At 32.9% G+C, this 11381-nt stretch overlaps 2 protein-coding genes across 3 annotated transcripts; one reads left to right on the top strand and one right to left on the bottom strand.

Moving 5' to 3' along the window:
• The first annotated feature begins 5068 nt into the window (after positions 1-5068).
• On the top strand, positions 5069-7565 carry LOC120263531 (thermospermine synthase ACAULIS5). Its single transcript, XM_039271473.1, has 10 exons — positions 5069-5291; positions 5393-5459; positions 5611-5705; positions 5810-5912; positions 6016-6104; positions 6512-6668; positions 6759-6834; positions 6917-6975; positions 7060-7196; positions 7298-7565. Exons 1-10 carry the CDS (start codon positions 5107-5109, stop codon positions 7374-7376), a joined length of 1047 nt encoding a protein of 348 aa, XP_039127407.1. The 5' UTR covers positions 5069-5106; the 3' UTR covers positions 7377-7565.
• A 98-nt stretch (positions 7566-7663) lies between these two features.
• On the bottom strand, positions 7664-11217 carry LOC120263530 (mechanosensitive ion channel protein 10-like). Of its 2 annotated transcripts, none has more exons than XM_039271471.1 (6): positions 11140-11217; positions 9708-11035; positions 9507-9630; positions 8438-8731; positions 8160-8362; positions 7664-8075 (listed from the first exon to the last, which is right to left on the bottom strand). In XM_039271471.1, exons 2-6 carry the CDS (start codon positions 11006-11008, stop codon positions 7799-7801), a joined length of 2199 nt encoding a protein of 732 aa, XP_039127405.1. In that variant the 5' UTR covers positions 11009-11035; positions 11140-11217; the 3' UTR covers positions 7664-7798. The 2 variants fall into 2 exon arrangements, with proteins under 2 accessions (XP_039127405.1, XP_039127406.1); XM_039271472.1 differs by having other exon boundaries at positions 11190-11216.
• Positions 11218-11381: the final 164 nt, after the last annotated feature.

Below are 11381 nucleotides of genomic sequence, written 5' to 3' on the forward strand. Positions count from 1 at the left end.
TCAAACAACAAAATTAGCATTGTTGAAGAACAAGTAAAAGACCTTGTGGCTATGGTTTCGGATTTACAGATCTCTATGATAACAGAAGTTAATATGGCTGCATTTTCAAACACCAATGGTTGGTGGTATGATTCTAGAGCAACCATTCACATTTGTAATGATAAGAATAAGTTCAAGGACTACGAGATTGCTGCTGATGGACATAAAGTGTTAATGGGCAATCATAATGCTATTAAAGTTCATGGAAAAGGGACTATAGAGATTTTCTTCACTTCTGGTAAAAAACTCACTTTGATCAATGTTCTCCATGTTCCTGAAGTTAGAAAAAATTTGGTGTCTGGAAATATGCTATGTAAGGGAGGATTTAAGACTGTATTAGAAGCTGATAACCTTGTCCTCTCAAAGAATGAGATCTTTGTTGGGAAAGGACATGCTTGTGATGGAATGTTTAAACTTTCTGTAACTCCAAATGTTAATAATACTGAGAAAGTTTCTGCTTATATGATTGATTCATCAATTACTTTATGGCATTCACGTTTAGCACATGTTAATTTTAAATCATTAAAGTTTATGGCAAAACATGGATATATATCTTATGAAAATAGTGATCATGATAAATGTGAAATTTGTATTCAAGCAAAAATGACTAAGTTACCTTTTCCTAGAATAGAAAGAAATTCTAAATTGTTACAAATTATACATTCTGATATATGTGAGTTAAATGGACATTTGACTAGAGGAGGAATAGGTACTTTGCCACTTTTATTGATAACTACTCTAAATACACTCATGTCTATCTTATGAAACATAAAGATGAAGTTTTTGATAAATTTAAATTATTTAAAGCTAATGTTGAAAATCAGAAAGAAAAACGAATTAAAATGTTCAAAAGTGATAGAGGTGGAGAATATTTTTCAATAGAATTTAATTCTTTTTGTGAACAACATGGAATAATTTATCAAAGAAGTGCAACCTACACTCCACATTTGTAATGATAAGAATCAGTTCAAGGAATACAAGATTGCTGCTGATGGACATGAAGTGTTAATGGGCAATCATAATGCTGTTAAAGTTCATGGAAAAGGGACTGTAGAGATTTTCTTCATTTCTGGAAAGAAACTCACTTTGATAAATGTTCACCATGTTCCTGAAGTTAGAAAAAATTTGGTGTCTGGAAATATGCTAAGGGAGGATTTAAGACTGTATTAGAAGCTGATAACCTTGTCCTCTCAAAGAATGGGATCTTTGTTGGGAAAGGATATGCTTGTGATGGAATGTTTAAACTTTCTGTAACTCCAAATGTTAATAATACTGAGAAAGTTTCTGCTTATATGATTGATTCATCAATTACTTTATGGCATTCACGTTTAACACATGTTAATTTTAAATCATTAAAGTTTATGGCAAAACATGGATATATATCTTATGAAAATAGTGATCATGATAAATGTGAAATTTGTATTCAAGCAAAAATGACTAAGTTACCTTTTCCTAGAATAGAAAGAAATTCTGAATTGTTACAAATTATACATTCTGATATATGTGTGTTAAATGGACATTTGACTAGAGGAGGGAATAGGTACTTTGCCACTTTTATTGATGACTACTCTAAATACACTCATGTCTATCTTATGAAACATAAAGATGAAGTTTTTGATAAATTTAAATTATTTAAAGCTAATGTTGAAAATAAGAAAGAAAAACGAATTAAAATGTTCAAAAGTGATAGAGGTGGAGAATATTTTTCAACAGAATTTAATTTCTTTTGTGAACAACATGGAATAATTCATCAAAGAAGTGCACCCTACACTCCACAACAGAATGGATTGGCTGAAAGAAAGAATAGAACCCTTGTTGATATGGTAAATGTAATGAAATATATAATGGTAAGTCAAGACATATAGGTCTAAGGCATGAATTTGTAAGACAATTGATAACTGATGGTATTATTATCATAACTTATGTGAGATCTTGTAAGAATCTAGCAGATCCATTAACTAAAGCTCTACCAAGAGATTTAGTACGAAATACTGTTGCTGAAATGGGTCTATGACCTTTCAGATAAACTTATCATTAATAGGAACCCAACTTTTATTTTAATATTACCACTGATTTAGAAGTTTAAAGGGTAACAACAAGTTAGTGATAAGTGTTTTGAGTACTTGGTTTTGCTGATTAGCAAATTAGTACCATGGTCATTCAGAGGGTGAGTGTAGAAATTAAACACTCTTAATGAAGCAAAAAACAAAAACAAAAAACAAAAAAACAAAAAACAAAAAAACAAAAAAACTTCACCTATATAAAATTGAGAAGTGGTGCCGCTTCTATCAAAGTTATGTACACTTTGTAAAATTTTATGAAGTCAGGATGGAGCACATGGCCTTAATAGTGCTGTTTTTTCATTTGATTGAGAACTTCTGTTTGAATGTCATTACTAGCGAAACATGTGTGACAATTCCGATTTGGCAGATAGAATCACAGTTACGCTTCAACCACTTGTGATTTTGCTAAATTCTTGAATTATTTACACTACATAAAGGTTTAAAACGAAAGTTTCCTTTTATAAATGCATTTAGCTATAATATGACTATATCAATTTCACACATACTAAGTGGGGATTGTTAGTATAGTATGTGTGAACAGTTTAGTCCCACATCGGTTAAAGAAAAAAACGGACATATATTTATATAATACAAGATAATAAAGAAATTAAGTAGTTGAATTTGAGAAAAGTGCAAGTAGGCCCTCCAATATATATATTTATATATATTTATTATTATAATTATATATTTATTTATTTATTTATTGAATTAAAATTTATGAATATTATTATTTTTTAACGAAGAAATGCCAGTCATTTTCTCTAACAGACAAATCTAACCGTTATTCACACCTCTTCATCTTCTTTAAAAATAAAAAAGTTCTCACAGAAGATTATTACTTTTCTACAAAGTTTGATTTTGGGATTTTGTTGTATCCTGAGGGAATTGTTGCAAAACCTGGTGCAGACCTGAGAGTGATAAATTCCTAAAAGACAGTGTTCCTACACGCCTCAAAATCCACTAAATTCTTCTTCTATCTATGCTTTCTCTATCATATATCACATAGCAATTAACCATATTTTTACAACGGTTCAATACAAAATACAGAGTTTTCATAATATTTTTATTTTAAAAAACACATTCTAGGCCAAAATAATCATTATATTAAAACTAGGTGTTTTCTTTTGTGACACCAGTCCAAATGATCCCTCTAAAACAGTCCTAGCTAAGAAATTGTTCATGTCTATTATTATTACATGACATATATTCAAATGTTAATGAATATTAAAGTGATATGGGGCTATAAATGTCAATGAAAGTAAAACACAAGGTCAAAATGGTAACTTCACTGTTGAGATTAAAAAGGTGCGCGTGGGTGAAGAGAAAGAAAAGGGTTGACAGTGGAGTTGTGATGAGGGTGTGAGTGTTATTGAGTGGGTGGATAGTCCACCAAGGTCAGAGAAAATATAACTAAATTAAAATTAAAATTAATACCACCCTCCCAAAATATATATATATATATATATTATATAATGACAATAATGTAGACATATTATTATATAATATACAACAACAATGGTTCTTCACTAGTTATTTCTTTCTTTTTTTCTTTCTTTCCTTGTTTCATGCATGCATTGATTCATTCATAGTGGACAACCCCCACGCGTGCGACAACCTCCCCTTACTCTTCTCTCACGTGCGGGTCCCACCCATCCTTCTGTTTCCAAGTGTTTCAACATATCTCTCTCCATTATCTATTTTGCTTTTCCTCTTCATCTTCTTTCTTTTTATTTATTATTATTATTATTATTATTATTTCATTACTTGTGTTTTCCACTATTTTATTTAATTCAAAATTGTTTTCTTTTAAATACGTGTATAAACTATAATTTATTAAAAAAAAGACAAAATGATAAAGATTTATGTAATATAAAAAGACAAAAACTAAACAAAATAAAAATTAATAATGCTGGAAAACTAACAAAGGTGACGAAAAAACTGAGAATAATTTTAAAAGTTATATTAAGTTATAAAAAATCAAGAATTTAAAAAATGTGTAGAAGAGTTTAGAATCCCTTGGTATTTTTTTTCATAAGTTAATTTTTTTTAATTGATTTGGATATATCACAAAAGTGCAGCATGAATATCACATGATCGATGAAAGAAATCTCAAAGTCGTATGTTATATTGAAAAAAAAACATTTTATTTTATATTTTCACAAAATTAAATTTTGGGGGAAAAAATTCGTATTATTGTTATGGCCCGTACTCAAATTTTGGAAAATGTTTTAGTCCATAAAAATATTTTTAATAATATAAAATAGTGAACTTGCTCGAGAAACCAAGAATAAAAGAAAATTAATTACAAGACAAACTTTAATGTATATACATATGTAATAAGTTTATTAATCAATATAAAAAAATATATTAATTAACAAAACTCATTAGCAAATAAAGATAAAGACACACACACAATTCTGAAAAATCCAAAAATTTATTTTAATTATTCCAAATATATATCTATATATATATATATATATCACACAATCAAAAAGCTCATCATACACAACACAAAAAGCGGGTCGGAGTTTAAAACTTCCCAAAGGATCCGACCCAATAAGAGGCAGTGGTAGTGGGCTCAAGCTTCAGCATTTCACTCCCAAACCAAAAGCCACGTGTACCCATCCCATTGGTCACTTCCTCAACCCGTGGCGTGTGGTGGCCCCCACCTCCATCACGCTTCCCACCACCTTCTCTCTCTCTCAAAATCTCTTTTAATAAATAAATAATAAATACACATATTTATCATCTATTTATTAAAAATTAAAAACCATATCTCCATATAAATCTCTCATGCAAAATATGTTTTGTCATCTTCTTTCCATTCTCACCAACCTCTTTCTATATATACCTCTCCACCTCATCCTCCTCTTCCCATCCTTCCTCTTCCCCCCCCCTCTCCTCCATCTCTCTTCTCTTCTTCATTTTCTCATTAGTTTTCAATCTTAATATCTATATATATATTGACATACATATACATATATATATATATATATATATATATATGGGTGAAGCAGTGGAGGTGGTGTGTGATAACACTAGCACAAATAACACAACTAGTGGTGTTGTTAATGACTCCATGAAGAAGATCATTCATGACTCTTCTCCACCACTTGATCATGTTCAGAAAGAAGATTGGTATGTCGAAGAAATCGACGATGATCTCAAGTGGTCTTTCGCTCTTAACCGGTACAATCTTAATTTTCTTTCATTTTGATTAATTTGTTCTCTATCTCTGTTTTCTCAATCTTCAAATCTTTCTTTATATATATACATGGTTTTGGTTTCAGTGTTCTTCATAGAGGAGCAAGCAAGTACCAGGACATAGCTCTTTTGGACACTAAACCATTTGGAAAAGTTGGTGTTCTTGTTTCTTTTTATTTATTTATTTATTTATTTATTTATTTATTTATTTATATGTTTATGTTTTTATTTATTTGTTAATGATTAATATTTAGTAAGTTTAAATATCTATATATATATATTTTTTTTTTTTTGAGTTTTGTAGGTTCTTGTTATTGATGGGAAGATGCAAAGTGCTGAGATAGATGAGTTTATATATCATGAATGCTTAACCCATCCTTCTCTTCTTTGCCATCCAAAGCAAGTTCTTTTTTTTTTTATTAATTAATTATAAATTAATTATATTTTTAATTATGAATTGAATTAATTAGTTGTTATAATAATTAATTAATTAATTTGTACAGCCCAAAGAGTGCATTTATTATGGGAGGTGGTGAGGGGTCAACAGCAAGAGAAATTCTCAAGCACAAGACCATTGACAGGGTGGTCATGTGTGATATAGACCAGGTCTCTTTCCCACGTGTTCAATATTCACACGTGTGACATTATTATTAATTTTATTTATTTATTATTATTATTATTTTTAATTTTTTAATTTTAATTTTCACAGGAAGTAGTGGATTTTTGCCGGAAATATCTTACTATAAATAAGGAAGCCTTCAATAGCAACAGACTCTGCCTTGTGATCAATGATGCCAAGTGAGTTATTTAACTTTTGTTTTCATATTTTTATTTGCACAAATATTATAAAAACTTATTTAAAATAAATGATATTATTCATTTAAAATGAATAAAAATTATTATTAATTTACAAGTCACAGTATTCACATGAGACTACACCAATAGCATCCCCACTTTTGAGATGTATAAGATTATTATTTTAATATAAATAAACTGTATACTTATAAAAAAATAAATTATTTGCTTAAAATTTATTTATTTTTATTTATGTTTTAATAATTTAGTTTAAATTAATGCTAAAAATTCTAAAATTAAATAAAATGATGGCTGAAATGTACTCCAGATGATAGTAGGTAATTAATAGTATTTCGATAATTATTGCTTTGAGATCTGTGTTTAAAGATTGATGGATTTTAATGGTGTAGATTGGAGTTGGAGACAAGAGAGGAGAAGTATGATATCATAGTTGGAGACTTAGCTGACCCAATGGAAGGAGGCCCATGCTATCAACTTTATACTATCTCATTTTATGAAAATATAGTCAAGCCTAAACTTAATCAAAAGGGCATTTTTGTCACCCAAGTGAGCTCCCAAAACTCTTCATTTTCATATTAATTTATATATATATATGTTTTATAATTAAATCACTTTAATTTAATTTGATTTTTATAGGCTGGACCTGCTGGTGTTCTTAGTCACAAGGGTGTTTTCTCATCAATTTATAATACTCTGAAACAAGTGTTCAAGTGTAAGTCTTTGTTGTTGTGTTTATGATTCTGTTAATTATAATAAATTAGTGCTAATTATATGATTATAAATTAATCTTGCAGATGTTGTTGCATACACTGCTCATGTTCCTTCATATGCAGATACATGGGGTTGGGTTATGGTAATTATGTTTTAATTATTACTAATTTGTTTTAATATTTTTATAGATAAATATTTAAAATTGAAAATTAACTTTGTTTTGAAGGCATCTGATGAGCCATTTAAGCTTAATGCTCAACAAATTGATGAGAAAATTAATGAGAGGATTGAAGGAGAGCTGTTGTATTTAAATGGGGACTCTTTAATCTCATCCACAACCATGAACAAGAGTGTGCATCAATCGTTAGTATCTTTAATCTTTAGAACTTAATTAAATTGGATTAGTGATTAATTAGATTGGATTAGTGAGATTAACTGTGTTGATTTGTATTGGTTAATTGCAGGCTGTTAAAAGAGACACATGTTTATACTGAGAATGATGCAAGATTTCTGCATGGATTTGGGAGGGCTTGCTGTGCTTAAAAAGAGTGTCTCAAATCTCAATCTCAATGTCTCAATCTCAATCATCAGAGTTTCAGATGTAAAAAAGAGAAAAACAATTAGAAAGATGAATAAGTTTGGGAGTTGGGATTCTTTACTTTTTTTTTTATACCAACATGTTTTACTCTTGTCAATGGCAGTCCCTTTCTCATAAATAAACAGTTTTAGTCACCTTCTATTCGCGAAATTATTCGTACTATGTTCGATTAAATATATTTCGATGCAAGTAGTGTTTTTATAGTAATTCAAAAACTCGAGAATAAGGACAGTCGTCGAAAGCTCTAATAGATAGAATTAATACTGCCATACAAGTCATTGCAAACTGCAAAGTTGATAAGAGATAAGAAGTTGATACTTCAACAAAAAGGTTAGTTTAGATCAGTGTTCATGCTCTTGAGAAAACCCTAAAAGCTTTGACTTATCGGCAATGGGGCCGGGATTACACCTTTGTAGCTTAGATTTATATCTTGAGGAAGAAGGTTGTACCGAATGGAGAGATCTTCGAATATTTTCTTCAGCTCAAGCACCAAATCAGACCTCCGACTGTTTTTCTCGCCGAAGTTCTGAAAGTTCATAGTGTGCCGAACAAACAAGGCCATGTTCATCTTATTGACATTAACGATGTCTTTCACTACAATGTTGTGGTTTGGATGCCAATGATTCGGTTTGTTATCTATGTACCTGTAGAGCCCGAAGCAGAGAAATGAGCTTTTAAAAATGCTCGGAAATTATTTTTGTGTACATCACAATAATACGGTGACTTACGCTTTCACCCTGGCCTTCAGAGCCCCGATGCACTCGACGGAAGTTGCAACATCAATGGCGAACTCGATTGAATCATTCATATCAGGACTTCGGTAAAAGTTACTGATTGGCTTGGTTGCTAATACGGAATTTGGATAATATATCTTCTCATTATCGAATCTCAAGAAGACAGTTGTTAGTATGTTCATCTCTTCTACAATCATCTGCAAGATTAGGATTGATTCAGGAACTTATCTCAATCAATTAGAGAAAATACGATTGAGGTCATGGAAACATACCTGCACTCCATCGACAACACATCGGTCGCCAACATCAAAAGGGTGCATGACAAATACAAAGATGATAGATTCAAATGCCATCTTGCATGTGTTTCCGAACATGAATCCTACCAACAGTAACTGAGAAGATAGAAATACAAGAACTTTTGTTGTCGCAAAGCCCATTAATAGTAGTGTTATGATAATCATGACAATGATAACAATCACGGTCACAAGTTTATCCAGTTGCTTAACTGCTGTCTTGGTGTCATTCAAGGAGTGAGCGAGTGATTTGCGATCTTGATAGGACTTAACCTAAAAACATATAAGATTGAAGTTACAAAGGCTTATATTCGCTCTTGAAAAAGACAATCAATCACTTACTATCAGAGGTGTGCAAACAATTTCCCATTAAGAAATACAGCAAAAAGAAAAAACTTAATTCCCATAAATGTTATAAACTAAGAAATAACATGACCTAATTACTATTGTAGTGGTACATTTTGATAAAGTAAAGCATTTACCAACAATCAATATCACCTTTTGTGAAACTTCATGTGTAGCTCTATCAAAGTGCTCAATAAATTCGGTACTAGGCCATTATTAATTTGCATCTGTACAAATGATGTCCAAGCCACCTTGCAACTTATGCAATGTCAACATCTCATAAATTTTTTGAGAAAAAGAACTCATAAATTTTCTTTTAAATAAATAATTATCTATTTTATGTCATGTGGCAGAATGCTTCTAGTTGGATAGATTATGTCTCCCTCCTAGATTCTCCATTGGCTTAGAAAGTGCCTACATAGGCTAAGTGGCAACCATACCACTCCCATGGATGAAATATGAACACCATAAAAGAAAGTGCATGACTGGCCTCAAACATTTTGAAGGCCTAGGGATGAAAATGATCATTGAACTGCTTGGCCAAAGTTCAAGCAAGATTTTGATTCATAAAGACACAATAGGAAGAATTACACAGCTAATCGTATTCTGATGTGTAAATGGAAATCCATGAATCTATAAGCTTAAAATTAGTATCTTGTAAATGTTATAAAACACTGAAATGGTCACAAGATGATGAACTTACCACCCAATTCTTCAGGGCAGACTTTTTTATCTTGCCAGTCTCGGCAGCTCCTTCGAACAATGGAAGCACAATTTCCACCTCTCCCTTGCTCAAGAACCTCAAAAGATCCTCCACTTCAATATACCTTCAACCAAGCAACACAACAATGTTAACACCAAGATTAAAAGCACAACAAATGAAAGGGTAGAGTCAGCTCCTGACTTGTAACCATGCTTCGCAACGTTCTTAAAAATTTGATAAGCAGCAACCTTAGCTTCCCATTCACTCGTGATTTCCCGGTCTCTCTGCTCAGCCTCATTGAAAGTCTCATCAATAGTATTTGAAATTGTCGTGAGCCCTGAGCAAATAACCACATTGACAAGCCCCTTCATCGTCCAAGCTGAGACTTTCTCCTGGCTCATCTTTTGAAGCTTCGCAACATCAATAACTCCTTGCTCCTCCCCGGCTTTCCCTTTCCCCTTCCCAATATTCCTCAAGCTTAACTGCCCTGTGCCCTTTGCCTTCCCAACCTTCTCCGCAAATTCCATCAAAGGTGGTCCTGACAACATCTGAAGCACATACTGGTGAAAGATAGACTCCTGAATTCTATCAAAGAACCTATTCATATGAAAATTTGAAGCCATTATCTTCAACAAAAGAGTTTTCACCAACCAAACCACCGATGCAATCAACAAAGAGACGAGTGCTCGGGAAACATAGTCAAGAACTTTTGCAGTCTCACGCGTTCTCGATGCTCCCTGTTTGAAAAGCAAACACCATGAGAGCAGGACCAATCCCAACCAAATGCAGACCTGCACACTATTCTTCAAACCGTATACAAAATACAACACCTTCGTCCTAAGAACATAATTCTTTTCAATCAAGAACACAAGAACAGTGATGAACCATTGCGTGACCAATCTCCCACAACATATAACAATCACCATCACACACCATTTCCAAATCTCCAATCCCCAGATCACAAAGCTCTGCAATCTGTTCACAATGAGGCTTGTGATCAAGCACCCCATTGATAACACCAAGATCGCCCATTCAATCAAAACCCTCATTTTGAGCTTCCATCTCTTCTTGCCGCCATTAGCCAGCTGCCCTTTCTTACAAATCTCCTCCTCCTCATCCTCCTCCTCGATCGCCAATGGGGTTTTAGGCGTGCCTCCAGCCTTGTGATTCGGAGAACCATGATACGGCGAGCCCTCAGAGACCGTCCGGCAATCCTCGCCGGAACTGGGAGCCACAGGAACCGTTTGCTCAACAAACCGTGACTTTGGCTTAGAGAAAGCCGAAGTCGGTATGGATCGCCGCCGTGAAAGCCCCTCCGGCATCGGCGGCTTCGGGGGCTTCTTAGCACTAGCACTGGCCTTCACTATCTCCGGCGATAGCTCAACTGGAACCTTACTGGACTCTTCCAAAGAACCCATCTTCGCCGAGATCGGAGCTTCTTCTTCTTCACCAGCGATTACTACAACCACCTCACCGGAGTTCTTCACAGCATTAACCTCCATTGAAGCTCTTTATATTTCTCCAAAATCCTTGAAATCAACCACAAATTTCTCACAAAAAAAAAAAAAATTCAAAAAATTCATAAAATTCAGCACATCAAACTGGAATCAAATCTAAGCTTGAAAATTCAAACCAAATTGAAAGATCTCAAAGACGAAAACGAAACCCTAGCACCGCCATTACCGTCTCCGAGCTCTCTCTCTCTCTCTCTTCGGAGACGTTGGTATTTAAAAATTTTAAATCGTTATATAGAAGTTGCGAGCTCATAATGAGGGTTTATCGAGTTTTGCGTACGTGGCATGCAATGAGTGGAATTGTAAGATTAGAGATGCTAAGTAACTTACAGCGGATTTAGTTCTAGTGAGTGAGTGATGT

The sequence above is a fragment of the Dioscorea cayenensis genome, chromosome 6, assembly GCF_009730915.1.
Source record: "Dioscorea cayenensis subsp. rotundata cultivar TDr96_F1 chromosome 6, TDr96_F1_v2_PseudoChromosome.rev07_lg8_w22 25.fasta, whole genome shotgun sequence".
Lineage (NCBI taxonomy): Eukaryota > Viridiplantae > Streptophyta > Magnoliopsida > Dioscoreales > Dioscoreaceae > Dioscorea > Dioscorea cayenensis.